Source organism: Bubalus kerabau, chromosome 1 (genome assembly GCF_029407905.1).
Source record: "Bubalus kerabau isolate K-KA32 ecotype Philippines breed swamp buffalo chromosome 1, PCC_UOA_SB_1v2, whole genome shotgun sequence".
NCBI lineage: Eukaryota > Metazoa > Chordata > Mammalia > Artiodactyla > Bovidae > Bubalus > Bubalus kerabau.
The window spans coordinates 99,652,554-99,668,126 of record NC_073624.1 but is presented as its reverse complement, the minus strand read 5'-3'; the positions used below and the strand labels follow the sequence as shown (position 1 = coordinate 99,668,126).

General features: G+C 41.4%; 1 protein-coding gene across 4 annotated transcripts in view; it reads right to left on the bottom strand.

Annotated features, from left to right (window-relative positions):
* Window positions 1–15,573, bottom strand: part of EEA1 (early endosome antigen 1) — a 220,321-nt gene that overhangs the window by 113,947 nt on the left and 90,801 nt on the right. For 2 of the 4 annotated variants that reach the window (XM_055585675.1, XM_055585685.1), the window contains exon 1: window positions 15,222–15,530. The exons of the other annotated variants lie outside the window; for them this stretch is intronic. In XM_055585675.1, the coding sequence (XP_055441650.1) occupies window positions 15,222–15,245 (24 nt within the window). In that variant the 5' untranslated portion in view covers window positions 15,246–15,530. Of the gene's footprint in view, window positions 1–15,221; window positions 15,531–15,573 lie in introns of those variants that run through there. 4 annotated transcript variants of the gene reach the window in all.

The following is a 15,573-nucleotide window of genomic DNA, read 5'->3' as shown; positions in this document are numbered from 1 at the left end:
AATGAAGAGGCTGTCACCAAAGAGTTGGACACAACTCAGCAACAACAAATTGCCATAACAACCTGTGGGATCTTGGTTTCATGGCCAGAGATCAAGCCTTTGCCTCTGGGGTTAAATTTAAAACCAAAAATTTAAGACCTAAGTCTAAGACTAGAAACTATAAAACTCTCAGAGGAAAATACAGGCAGAATACTCTGTCATAATTCACAGCAAGATCCTCTATGACCCGCCTCCTACAGTAATGGAAATAAAAACAAAAATAAACAAATGGGACCTAATTAAACCTTAAAAGCTTTTGCATAGCAAAGGAAACCATAAACAAGATGAAAAGACAACCCTCAGAATGGGAGAAAATAGTTGTAAATGAAGCAACTGACAAAGGATTAATCTCCAAAATATACAAGCAATTCATGCCACTCAATATCAGAAAAACAAACAACCCAATCAAAAAATGGGCAGAAGATCTAAATAAACATTTCGCCAAAGATACAAAGATAAAGACAGGGCGGCTTCCCTGGCGGTCCAGTGGCTAAAACTCCACGTTCCCATTGCAAGGGGCCCAGGTTTGATCCCTGGTCAAGGAACTAGACCCCACATGCCGTAACTAAGCATTCTCATGCTGTAACGAAGATCAAAGATCCTGCAAGATGCAACTAAGACCTGGTGCAGCCAAATAAATAAATAATAAAACATTAAAAAAAAAAAGAGAGAAAGACATACAGCTCATAAACATCACTTATTAAAAGAGAAATGCAAATCAAAACTACAACGAGGTATCACCTCACACCAGTCAGAACGGCCAGTATCAAAAAATCTACAAACAATAAACGCTGGAGAGGGTATGTAGAAAAGGGAACCCTCTGGCCCAGTTGGTGGGAATGTAAACTGATACAGCCACTATGGAGAAAAGAATGGAGATTTCTTAAACAACTAGGAGTAAAACTACCATATGACTCAGCAATCTCATCCCTGGGCATATGGCCTGAGAAAACCACAATTCTAAAAGACCATGTACCCCAATGTTCACTGCAACACTATTTACAATAGCCAGGACATGAAAGTAACCTAGGTGTCCATCAACATGACTGGATAAAGAAGTTATGGTACATATATACAATGGAATTACTCAGCCATAAAAAGAAACACATCTGAGTCAGTTCTAGTAAGGTAGCTGAAACTAGAGCCTGTTGTACAGAGTGAAGTAAGTCAGAAAGAGAAAAACAAATACTGTATATTAACACACATATATGGAATCTAGAAAAATGGTACTGATGAAACCCATCTGCAGGGCAGCAACAGAGACACAGATGTAGAGAACTGACTTGTAGACACAGCAGGGGAAGGACAGGGTGCGACAAACTGAGAGAGCAGCACTGACACATATATATTACCATATGTAAAACAGAGAGCCAGTGGGCATTCGCTATATGGTGCAAGCTCAACCTGGTGCTCTGTGACCGTCTAGAGGGTGGGAAGAAGTGGGAGGAAGGTTCAAGAGGGAGGGGACATATGTGTACCTATGGCTGATTCATGTAGATGTATAGCAGAAACCAACACAACATTGTAAAGCAATTATCCTCCAATTAAAAATAAATATATTTTTAATTACAAATGTAATAATGCACAGAGAGGGGATTTCACTTCAAAACGCTGTTAAACAGTCCACTATGCTACAAGCCCTAGGCGTCTTCTCAATTTTCCTTTTCTAAACTTCTCAGATTTCCATGATGGACATGATTTATATTTGTAACCAGAAAATATGTTCTTTTATTATTTCTAAATATTTTAAAACTAAATCATTGCTTTAAATATTTACAAGTTGGAAACAGATATAAAATTATATCAGAAAAATTAATGCCTTACAGAACAAAATAAACATATACTTCCTTACCAGAAATCTAACTAAATATGATTTACCTCTTAATCAACCCCCACAACAGTGCATTTTGGCATGGCACTAGACAAAGAAATTCTTAAAACAATATCCAAATATTACTCAGCTAATAAAGTCCAAATAAAGTATCACTGAGACTCTAGAAAAATTTTTACATTAGCATACATATGTAAAACTTAACCACAGTCTAATATTAAAAATTAAAATAAGGGGGAAAATGTGTTTTTAAATCCCATCTACTGGTATGAGCCATGCGATACTTATGCAATTAGGTTATTCATGTTATTGTATTAAATATATCAGTCATAGTGCATGCAATGGCCAGGGATCTATCCTAATGTAAAATACCCTGTCCTCAATACCATAGCTCATATTGAGACCACAGTCCAAGACAATCAGGTTATATGACCCCATATGTATTGCCAAGTGACCAAATGTGATCACCTGGACCCAACAGCAGCCATCCACAAGCTAGGTAGCAACCAATAAAAATGGCTCAGTGGCAAAGCAAACAAACAAACCCCACTGTGAAGAATGAACCACTGCTGAACTTCAAGCATAGGCCTTTAAATTGCAGACCATGAAGAAAAATGACTAGTCACAAAAACTGGCACTAAACAGATACATAATGCAGCCATGAGGTAAATAAGAGTATAATCCAGCCAAAATACCATTGCTTCTTGAGAGTGCAGAAGCTCTTAAAGAAAAAATTAGAGAGTTAAGAAAATTAGCTAGCACCAAATGAACCTAACCAGAACTATAATCACTGTTTCCAAGCCAGAGTAAAGCTTATGTCTAGAATGATCCGTAAAAGATGTGTTTCATGGTATCACAATTCCTAGAAGGAAGAATCTTAAGAATCAAATGACCTCACTCCACTCCCAACCTCAGTTGACTAAACCAGCAGTGAACATCTGACCCAGAGGAAGCAACTCTATTATTGGCCAACCAGAGACTTTTACACATTATCCAATAAGAAAAGATAAGGAGGACATTTTAGATTCTTCTCTTGGGGTATGGAAGTTAAAATATCTGGCCAGTTGGCTATGCAAAGGTAAGGTGAAAAGCAAGTAGAATCATGTGGCCAGATGCTCACTTGAGCATACTAAGCAAGCAACAGCAAGGAAGATGGACACAGGATGCAGAGATCGAACGCCACTGGTCCATGAGATTGTGAGAGATAAAAAGAGAGGCCTCTCCTCCTGACACCATTCTAGGTTCCACTGTCTAGAGACCCAACTGTACAGCAATTCTTGTTCTTAGATCACTTTGAAAACTTACAATAAATCCTTTTCAACTTAGACTGATTTGAGGAAGTTTATAATCCTTGAAAATAAAAGGCACTTATTAGAATATTGTCCAAGGATGACAGGTTACATTCATGCATTTAAAATTTAATTAACTACTGTTTCCTCTCCTCCATATATCATGGAAAAGTAAGTCTGTGCTCCTGTTTCTGTGCCCTTGCTTCCCATCCAATCATTTTTCCCTATGGCCCTCCTGAAACCGAACTAGGTATGACCTAACTATTCAGGTTCAGCCTGGGTCCAGAGTTCTTGACCATTCCATCAGTGGACACTACTCAATCCTTATCTGACTTCATGTCTCTTCAATGTGCACACATATCTAATACTTGCCTCGACTTGTCTCCTGAGTGCTGGGCCTAGTGAATATCTATCGGGATGTCCAAACCTCTAGTTCACACTCATCTTCTCCCCAAAGCTGTTCTTCCTCCTCCTCTATTCTTCATCTTAGTCCATTACACCCAGGCTACTCACAAGTCGATAAGTCCTATTAATTCTCTTAACATTCCTGAAAATCTATCCTTTCTCTATTCCCAAAGCCATCGTCTGATTCAAGCTTTTGACAACCCCTGGGAGGTAGAAATTCTGATTCAATGGAGGAACATGGCTATCTTTTTTTCTTTTTTTAAAAAATGATTCCAAATGATTCCAATGTGCAACAATTTTAGGAACTAAAAAGTTACTACCTTTTAGCCAGCCTCTCCCTTTATGGCAACATCCTCTCTACACAGCTACCAAGTCAACATACATCATTAAAAATATTGGGGTGGCCAAAAGGTTTGTTCAGGTTTCAACATAGGATGCTACAGGAAAAAACCAAACAATGTTTGGTTCAACTCAATACATCAAGTATCAAATATTAACAGAGGTTTTCAGTTCAGTTCAGCCGCTCAGTCATGTCCAACTCTTTGCGATCCCATGGACTGCAGCACGCCAGGTTTCCCTGTCCATCACCAACTTCTGGAGCTTGCTCAAACTCATGTCCATCAAGTCAATGATGCCATCCAACCACCTCATCCTCTAGCATCCCCTTCTCCTTCTGCCTTCAATCTTTCCCAGCATCAGAGTCTTACACACTAAGAAAAAAACAACAACAACAACAAAATCCCCCTAAGGGAACTCAGTCTACCAGTGAAGTCCAGTACCACAAAAACAACGTAATAAGTTTTGCAGAGATCTATATACTAAGAGTTTTAGTATTCTAAGCTACTATAGGGGTTGTTGGTTGGCTTACTTGCTGAATCACGTTCAACTCTTTTTGACCCCATAGACTGTAGCCCACCAGGCTCCTCTGTCCATGGGATTTCCCAGGCAAGAATACTGGAGTGGGTTGCCATTTCCTTCTCCAGGGGATCTTCCCAATCCAGGGATAGAATCCATGTCTCCTGCTTGGCAGGTAGATTCTTCACCACCGAGCCACGTGGGAAGCCCAAACCACTATATATTATATTAAGTGTTTACTGAATGCTGGTTCTGTGGTGAGTGCTTCATGAACATTATTTCATTTAATCCTTCTACAATACTGTAAAGTACATATTTGGCTCAATTCACAGATAAAGCAGTGGGTACCAGAGAGCTTGAAATCTTGGTCTAATTCCAAAAACCCATTCTCTTAATCAGTATGGGGTGCTCTGGGAGAAGAAAAAAAAAGCAAGCAACTTTTTTTCTTAGGTGATACTAACTCTAAATATCACTTAAACTGAGCAATGTGGACAAGCACTGGTAGGACAATCGGAGCAGAACACAGCACTTATATAGAGATGTGAAGGGATGGGAGAAGAGAGAAAGTTGTGGGAAACCCACTACACAGATGCCGTGGTCAATGAATATACAGAGAGATAGATGGAGATGAGTGTGAAATGGAATCTTTGTTCCCCAAAGAACCAGAGCAATATGGGCCTTGCATGCCAACACAGAGAGTCTAGACAACTCCTATGCGCACTGAGTAGTCACTAACAAATTTCAGAAGACTGATTCACCTTATTTACTTTCTATGAAGACTACCTGGGAAAAATATTTTTGATATTTGATATAATATTTGATATAATATTCCTTATTACAAATTTGATTAAGAACTTTCTGTGGCTCTATATTGTCTATTGTATAATATCCAGAATCTTCTCCTGTCTCATTTCTTATAACTATCTCCACTGACATGTAGAAATATTTACAATTTCCCTAAGATGTCCTAGGCTGCTTCAGGTTTTTGCATCTGCATGGTTCCCGACTCTAAAAATGCCTTCTGTCCCTCGTTCATCCTTGCCTGAGGCACTCGGGCTTCTGCAAGGCCTTCAACATCTCCACTCCTTATCTCCCTCCCTCCCGATTCAGTTCACTTCAGTTCACTCGGGTGGTGTCATCTGCACATCTGAAGTTCTTGATATTTCTCCCAGCAATCTTGATTCCAGCTTGTGCTTCCTCCAGCCCAGCATTTCTCATGATGTACTCAGCATATAAATTAAATAAGCAGGGTGACAATATACAGCCTTGATGTACTCCTTTACCAATTTGGAACCAGCTGTTATTCCATGTCCAGTTCTAACTGTTGCTTCCTGACCTGCATACAGATTTCTTAAGATGCAGGTCAGATGGTCTGGTATTCCCATCTCTTTCAGAATTTTCCAGTTTGTTGTGATCCACACAGTCAAAGGCTTTGGCATAGTCAATAAAGCAGAAGTAGATGTTTTTCTGGAACTCGTGCTTTTTCGATGATCCGACAGATGTTGGCAATTTAATCTCTGGTTCTTCTGCCTTTTCTAAATCCAGCTTGAACATCTAGAAGTTCACAGTTCATGTACTGTTGAAGCCTCGCTTGGAGAATTTTGAGCATTACTTTGCTAGCATGTGAGATGAGTGCAATTGTGAGGTAGTTTGAGCATTCTTTGGCATTGCCTTTCTTTGGGATTGGAATGAAAACTGACCTTTTCCAGTCCTGTGGCCACTGCTCAGTTTTCCACATTTCCTGGCATAGTGAGTGCAGCACTTTCACAGCATCATCTTTCAGGATTTGAAAGAGCTCAACTGGAATTCCATCACCTCCACTAGCCTTGTTCATAGTGATGATTCCTAAAGCCCATTTGACTTCCCATTCCAGGATATCTGGCTTTAGGTGAGTGATCACACCATCGTGGTTGTCTGGGTCATGAAGATCTTTTCTGTATAGTTTTTCTGTGTATTCTTGCCCTCCCCCTCACACCACAGAATTACTTTTTCTTTTGTGATCACATTCTTCCTCTGGGTATCTATTGACACATCACGTTGCTTTGTAATTATTTAAATTTAAGTATCTGTCTCACTCCATTAAAACTCTGCATCCCAAGCCCAGCCAGTTATCAGTACAGATGTTCAACACTGTAACAAATGACTACACACACACACAAAGTATAAAAAATAAATAAATAACAAGGGAGTGATAAGAAAAGCATTCCTTGAATAAATCTGGAGTACGTAATAATAAAAAAACATTAACAGCAGCTAACATTTCTAGAGAACTTACTCTGAGCCAGATACTGTAGTAAGAGTGTCACATGTATTAATTCACTTAATCCTCACAGCTCTATCAGAAGGGTACTATTATCATGACCATTTTAATGAAACACAGAGAACTCAAGAACCTTGCCCAAAGCTACCCAGCTAGTAAATGGGGTGCAGATGCCACTCCAGGCAGTTTGGCTACAGAGTTCAGTTTCTTGACCAACTATACTATCTCTTCAGGTCCAGCAAAGACCACCCATGTAAGAAAACAGTTCTAGCCCTGGTTCTTTCATATCTTCATTTCTTTTTTATTCTTAACACACTAAAAATAAATCTACACAGTGAGAAAAAATTCCACTTCTCAAAATTTGCTTCAGTAAATGAGTAATAATTTCATCAAACTTACATGTGTAACTAGTCTGGGAGGACTTCCGGAACATCTTAGTTAGATCAGAGCCCTCCTGCTGTTTGCTTCTGGGGCTCTCTGTGCTTTTCCTTCTGATCACTCACCCAAGGAACATAACTGACTGTTTGAACAGTTCCACAGTTCGCCCCTGGTTACTCAGCTCCACAGGGGTTCACGTCTATTTTCCTCATAAGTGCATCCACATCACACAGTAGACACAAAGATGTATGAGAAGGAGATATGTTCAGATCTTCCCTATTCATCTCTTTCTTCTGCTCCCACAGCCATCATCATAAGGCAAATCGTAATTGCTTTGATTTTAAAATCCATCTCCTCTGATCTCTGCCTGTACTCTCCTACGGTTCTATAATATGCATCACATGCAACACTGACAAATTAATTTCTTCTTAAAACATTCTTTTAGATACTCACTCAGCAAACATTACCTCCTACTATGTGCCTGAAGGCAACCAAAATATGTAACCCTAAAATATGTCACTTTGGCATATTGATTATTTTTAATTAAAAGCGCTTAAACAGCAGGTCCAAGAACAACACTCTGACCCTCCTTTTGAGTAAAAATTACTAGGCAGTCAGTGTACAACTCTGAGACCTTGGTCTTGTTTTCAGTAAGCAACCCGCTCCATTGTCCTGAACTCCTGGAATGTGTCTTTAGTCTGATAAATTATCAGCACTCAGATCCAGGGAAGGGCAGTAATTAAATTCTGTTCCATATGCTAAACACCTACTGATCACCCGGTGATCATCACCTTATTGCCAAATTCAGACTTAAATTGAAAAGTAGGGAAAACCACTATTCAGGTATGACCTAAATCAAATTGCTTACGATTATACAGTGGAAGTGAGAAATAGATTTAAGGGATTAGATCTGACAGACAGAGTGCCTGATGAACTATGGATGGAGGTTCATAACAGTTTAAAAGAGACAGAGATCAAGACCATCCCCAAGAAAAAGAAATGAAAAAAAGCAAAATGCCTGTCTGAGGAGGCCTTACAAATAGCTGTGAAAAGAGAAAAGCAAAGGAGGAAAGGAAAGAAATACCCATTTGAATGCAGAGTTCCAAAGAATAGCAAGGAGAGATAAGAAAGCCTTCCTCAGTGATCAGTGCAAAGAAACAGAGGAAAACAATAGAATGGGAAAGACTAGAGATCTCTTCAAGAAAATCAGAGATACCAAGGGAACATTTCATACAAAGATGGGCTCGATAAAGGAAAGAAACGGTATGGACCTAACAGAAGCAGAAGATATTAACAAGAGGTGGCAAGAATAATACACAAAAGAACTATACAAAAAAGATCTTCATAACCCAGACAACCACGATAGTGTGATCACTCACCTAGAGCCAGACATCCTGGAATGTGAAGTCAAGTGGGCTTTAGGAATCATCACTACGAACAAAGCTGGTGGAGGTGACGGAATTCCAGTTGAGCTATTTCAAATCCTAAAAGATGATACTGTGAAAGTGCTGCACTCGATATGCCAGCAAATTTGGAAAACTCAGCAGTGGCCACAGGACTGGAAAAGGTCCGTTTTCATTCCAATCCCAAAGAAAGGCAATGCCAAAGAATGCTCAAACTACCTCACAATTGCACTCATCTCACATGCTAGCAAAGTAATGCTCAAAATTCTCCAAGCAAGGCTTCAACAGTATGTGAACCGTGAACTTTCAGATGTTCAAGCTGGATTTAGAAAAGGCAGAAGAACCAGAGATTAAATTGCCAACATCTGTCGGATCATCGAAAAAGCAAGAGTTCCAGAAAAACATCTACTTCTGCTTTATTGACTATGCCAAAGCCTTTGACTGTGTGGATCACAACAAACTGGAAAATTCTGAAAGAGATGGGAATACCAGACCACCTGATCTGCCTCTTGAGAAATCTGTATGCAGGTCAGGAAGCAACAGTTAGAACTGGACATGGAAAAACAGACTGGTTCTAAATTGGTAAAGGAGTACATCAAGGCTGTATATTGTCACCCTGCTTATTTAATTTATATGCTGAGTACATCATGAGAAATGCTGGGCTGGAGGAAGCACAAGCTGGAATCAAGATTGCTGGGAGAAATATCAAGAACCTCAGATATGCAGAAAGTGAAGAACTAAAGAACCACTTGATGAAAATGAAAGAGGAGAGTGAAAAAACTTAAAACTCAACATTCAGAAAACGAAGATTGTAGCATCTGGTCCCATCACTTCATGGCAAATAGATGGGGAAACAGTATCAGACTTTATTTTGGGGGGCTCCAAAATCACTGCAGATGGTGACTGCAGCCATGAAATTAAAAGACTCTTGCTGCTTGGAAGAAAAGTTATGACCAACCTACACAGCGTATTAAAAAGCAGAGACATAACTTTGCTGACAAAGGTCCATCTAGTCAAAGCTATGTTTTTTCCAGTAGTTACAAATGGATGTGAGAGTTGGACTATAAAGAAAGCTGAGCGCCGAAGAATTGATGCTTTTGTACTGTGGTATTGGAGAAGATCTCCTTGGACTTCAAGGAGATCCAACCAGTCCATCCTAAAGCCAATCAGTCCTGAATATTCACTGGAAGGAGTGATGCTGAAGCTGAAGCTCTAATACTTTGGCCACCTGATGCTTACTCACAACGGCAACACAACATAAGGTACACTATAGCAAGGGTGGGGGGCGGGGGGGAGAAGCAAAAGGGGATCTGTATTCTTCATAAATGTCATAAATTACGAAGAAATGCTCTGGTAATGTTTCAGATTAATAGAAGCGAACAACTACACATAATATCTAAACCTAACCGTGACTTGGAGAAGGCAATGGCACCCCACTCCAGTACTCTTGCCTGGAGAATCCCATGGACGCAGGAGCCTGGTGGGCTGCCATCTACGGGGTCAAACAGAGTCGGACACGACTGAAGCGACTTAGCAGCAGCAGCAACCGTGACTTCCCTGGCGGTACAGTGGATAGGAATCCGACTGCCAATGCAGGGGACAAGGGTTCAATCTCTGGTCCAAGAAGACACCACGTGTTTTGTTTCACAACTACTCAGCCCACTGGCCTGGGGCCCATGGTCTACAAGAGAAGCCACCCCGCCCACAACTAGAGAAAGCCCTTGTACAGCAAAAAAGACCTTGGGCTATCAAAAATAAACAAATTATTTTTTAAAAAATAAATAAATAAACCTAACTGGACCCTAAACTACTAAGGGGGAAATACTACAAAGGACATTATCAGGTCAATTGAAAAAAAATGGAATTATGAATAGTAAAGAGAATCAATGTAAATTTATGAAGTTGGCAACTATACTGTAGTTATGTAAAAGAACATCCCTGTTCTTCATTGAAGCTTTCAGAGGTGAAAAGCCATAACTGGTCCTCAAGTGACTCAAGGAAAAAAAAAAAAAACAAAATTACACATATACAGAGAGAGAAGCATGCAAGTAATAAGGCAAACAGGATAAAATGTGAACAATAAGTAAATCTAGATAAAGAGTATACAGCTGTTTCTTGTATTATTTTTCTTTTAACTTTCTGTAAGCTTGAAATTAGTTCCAAATAAAAGTTTAAAAGTATCTATGTATTGCACTGTCCAATACAGTAGCCACCAACTATAAGGCTGCTGAACAGTTAAAATATGGCCTGTCCAAAGTTAGATGTGCTGTTAGTGCAAAATACAAATGAGATTTCAAAAACTTAGTATAAAAAAAAATCTCATCAGTAATTTTTATGTTGACTGTATGTTGAAATATTTTAGATATATTGAGTCATTATATTGACTATATATTGTGTCAGAAGAAATCTATTTTAAAAATTAATTTCATGTCTTCACTTTTTTAAAAAATGTCTCCTTGACAGTGATTATCTTTATTCATTTACTTGGCTGCGTTGAGTCTTAGTGGTGGCTCTCTGGCTCAGCAGTTGTAGCACACAGGCTTAGTTACTACTCGGCATGTGGGATCTTAGTTCCCCGACCAGGGTTCAAACCTACATACCGTGCACTGCAAGGGGGATTCTTAACCACTGGATCACCAGGGACGTCCCTCTTCACTTATTTTAAATGTGGCTACTAGATGCTTTAAATCACATATGTGATTCGTATTTGCATTGGACAGGGCTGAGCTAGATGGTCAAGAATCTCCACGATGAGGTGTCACACAATTGTAAGTTTCTCTCTCAATTTCTTTCTGCTGTAAGCAGACCTCTATCTCTTGGTTTTAAGCTACTTAAGGGTAAGAATCAGTTTTATTCACAGCTGTACCTCCAGTATCGAACACATATCCAGTGTTATTTAATATTAAACACTTGTTTATTGAAAGGCAATATGCAAAGAATGGAGGGACAGCAGGAAGAATGAAATCATTCTTGTCTCTTGAGTCTGTTTATACTGTAAACTCCTCCCTAGAATGAAAGTAACTCTCTTCCTCTGCTAAGCATCTTCTTCAAAACCCCATCCCTCCAAGGAGACTCTCCACTCACACAGGTTCATTCTGATCAGTTCTCCTCTGTCCTACTACAGCCTTCATTTTCTGTATAATTCACTTTGGCAATTCATCATATAAATTCCCTGAGAGAGAATTTAGATCTCATATTTTTCCCCTATTTTCCACAATGACTGGCACAGTGCTAACCATACCAGTTGAGGAGCAGAGAAAAGGGGCACGGGGATGGATTGAGAAAATTTGGCTTTAGTCTCAGTTCTGACACCTACTGTGTTGCTTTAGATAAAACACTTAATCTCTCCCTTTCTACTCTCACTTTTAAAATCAGAGAGACCCATTAACCATAAAAAAAGACTTCTGTTTCCACAATTCTAGAATTAAATTCATTTTTTCTTTAGCAGTATTACCAATAAAAGCAGATCTAATACACTTAAAGATCTCAGTTAAATCAGAGTAAAATCCCTAAGAATGAAATGGCAACAAAGCTTATAAACTGCCTTAAGTACTAAATGCTGGTGTCTTTCCAGCCATGAAGCTCTTTAAATCCACATTTCTCCTCAAAGCCTGTTAAGCAAAACAATCAATACAAACATATTAGAGCTACCCCCCTCAGTGTTGTTTTTTTTTTTTCAGACTTTTACAAGCCTCAAAGAAACACCTTTTAGTAGCTAATGGAAGAAAGAAAAAACAGAAACTAAATTTTCTATAAAGTACCCTGGTACCTTATTGGTGATGTTCAAAGATTCTGAGTTACAATTGACTATAAGCACACTGTTTCTTTTTTCAAAAATGCTATTTAAAGTACACTATTCAGAGGAAAGTTACAAGAGTTAAAATGAAAAGGTCATGTAAAAAACAGAATGTTAAAAAAGTATGCAATTTAATTTCAAAGCATGAACACCATTTCAAACAAATCTCTAAGCCACCTTCAGTCAGTTCAGTTGCTCAGTTGTGTCCAGCTCTTTTCGGCCCCATGGACTGCAGCAGGCCAGGCCTCCCTGTCCATCACTAACTCCGGAACTTACTCAAACTCATGTCCATTGAGTCAGTGATGCCATCCAACCATCCCATCCTCTGTCGTCCCCTTCTCCTCCGAGTCACCTTAGTTTTAATCTTATATCTCATGACCTCTTCTGAGAAATAACATTATCAAGATGGGAGAAAATAAAATGGTTGCCATGGTACATAAAGATTCAAGTTATACTTGTCAGTAAATACCACCTGTGGAGTTTAAACTAGTAATACAAATTACAAGGTTTCTTTAAGGATTTATCCAAATGCTCCTAAATGCTGAGCTTTAACACTGACCCGTCTATAAGATTAGAGCCGAATTCCACCCAGGGGACTCTAGCCACCTCTGTAGCCTCACCTCCTACCAATCCCTGTACATCATTTGCCTACCTAAACTTAATTGTTCACACTCCCCTTAATATTACATGCCCATTTTATGACTTCTGGTCTAGGCAGCCACAGTTCCCTCAGCCCAACCAGCCTTCCCCACTTTTGAGCTGCAAATATTCCCTCCTCCCAGAAGCTCTTCCAGATCGCCCCAATACCCTCCCACGAAGTGGCCTGCGGGCACTATTCATTCTTCCATTACAAAGCACTTCCATTACTTTTAAATGGCCATTCCCTCAACCAGCTGTGAATTCTAAAAGGAGGGCCCATATCTTATTTAACTGGTTCCTAGGCCCAGAGCAGATACTTTGCATTTACTGCCACTCAAGAATACTGAAGGGAAAAAAAGTAGTAAGCTATGAGATACAATTCAAACTTTCCTATAAAGGAATATATAAATTTAAGACAGTGATTTTCAGCCAGGGCAATTTTGCCCCCAGGTGACATTTGGTAAAGTCTTCAGATATTTCTGATTGTCACAAAAGTGGGTAGGGGATTGCGGGGGGAAGGGGGGAGGCGGGGAGTGCTATGGCATCTAGGGGGTAGAAGCCAGGGATGCTGCTAAACATCCTGCAATGCAAACTACAGCCACTACAACAAAGAATTATCCGCTCACAGATGTCAATAATGCCATGTTGCCGAGTGACTTATAACATCTCAGCAATAACCAGAATAAATTCCCACCTTGTAGTTCCACCTGAAACTTCTGTAGCCATTGATGTATATGCACCAACACTCAAAATGCCCTATACAATTGTAACGCTTAAGAACACTAAACCAAGAGTACCTGAAAGCTGCTGTATCTCTGAAAACTAACCTATAACTACTAGAAGCTATTCTTAAGTCAGTAAACACTTTGTTTCACTTATAAACTTCAAAGCAAACCACAGGCAAGCTAATGATCATCTTCAGCTGTGGAACTACGTTACAAAAAAATCTGAGGCATGAGGAAATGAGTTCCTTCAAGTGTGGAAAAAGAAAACGCTAATCAGTGCGAGTAAACCATGCACAGATGCCTTTCATGTTGAACTGATGGCCAGAGTAAAGCGCATGCCCTTGCTACTGACAAAAACAACACTTATCAAGATTTCAAAAACTGACAAAACATTGCAAAAAATCATCAAATGCCAATACAAGGTGGCAGATACAGAAATTAACTATTTCTCCCCCTGATACATGACCAAGTTTCATGTGACTTGAACATTTCACAAAGCTCTGCAGGCGCAAGGACACTCCCTTTCTATACAGGGAATGACTCAACTCTCTTTAGCATCTTCCTGGACTGCATACTACAAGTTCAATAAACTCCTTTTGTGCTTGGAACTAGTTATCCTACTCCCTCAGGAACCAACTAATGGGTTCGGCACCAAATTTCCAACCATTTATCTTTTTGTTGCATTCCCATTAGGCTCAAAAAGAGTTTTAAAAAAGCTAACCAGACAAAAACTTGAGTTAACAGTAACTCTTATAGAAAACATTTTAATTCTTAATCTAGGAACTGATTCCTAAACAAAACACCTCCAGCTTTCCAATACTTAATCTTTATATCTTAAGGTTTTTCCAGATCTGAAATGGACATAGCACTGGCAGAAAGTAAAGGAGCATTCCGTTAGGTAAAGCTTACAACTGATTTATTCTTGGATAACTCGAAAAAGGTACTAGGCTGGCAGAGGAAAACGCATTTTTAATTGGAGGAGAAAAAAAGTTGCCAACTGTGAGTAATATCTTCCTTCGCAGCTGACTTTGTCAGTTAGGTGTCGGTACCGCCACTGGGCCGATGCTAGGCCAGGCTTCACCACATCACCCTGCGGGGTCGCCCAGCTGAGGTAACGAAACCGCGTGTGGCAGGTGCGCGTCGTGGAAAGTTGGGGGGCACCCTAGGCGGGGCGCTGTGGGAAGAGGCGAGCCCGCCTGCCCCGGGCTCCCACCGCGCGTTCTCCGGCCTGGCGCGCGGATGGCGGGCCGGACCCGCAGGCACTAACTCTCCATTTTCACAGCCACTCCAGGTTCTGGAAGGAGCGTGCGGGCACCACACCCTCCCGCGCGCACTGACAGCCCGCGCGAGAGCCGGGCCGGGGCCTGGGCGTGCGGAGCCGCGGGGGACCAGACGCCCGGCCCCGGCCTGCTGCCCAGCCGCCGCCCCGCCCGCCCGCCCTCCGTGCCCCTGCGGCCCGCCCCCGGAGCAGACGACCGAGGCCTAATCGCCGCCCGGGCTGCGGGGCCTAAAGAAGGAAGGAGCCCGCGCTGAGGAGGGGGCGGCTTCCGCGTCCCCGGCTCTCCGCTCACGTGCTCCTGGAAAGACGGTTTCTCTCTTACCCTCTGCAGAATCCTCCTTAACATGGTTTAAACACCACCGGCGCCGCCGCGGTGACTCTCCGAACCTTCCGCGGGGGCCTCTCACTACTCGGGGGTGCGCGGGCTGTAGGGACTGAGCCGGGAGAGGACTGGGAGGAGGACGGGGCGAGGCGGTGGCGGCGGCCGCTCGGGCGGCCCGGACTTCCCCGCAAGCTGCGAGAGGGAGCGCGCCCGAGAGAGCGACGAGGTAGCCAGGGAGCGCCGCCCGCCTGCCAGGTCTTCCCCCGTAACTGACAGCGGGGCGGACCCACCCTCCGCCGCACCGCCCTCTCGGCCTGTCCATCCACGGGAGGCGGGGCTAGAAGGGGCCTGG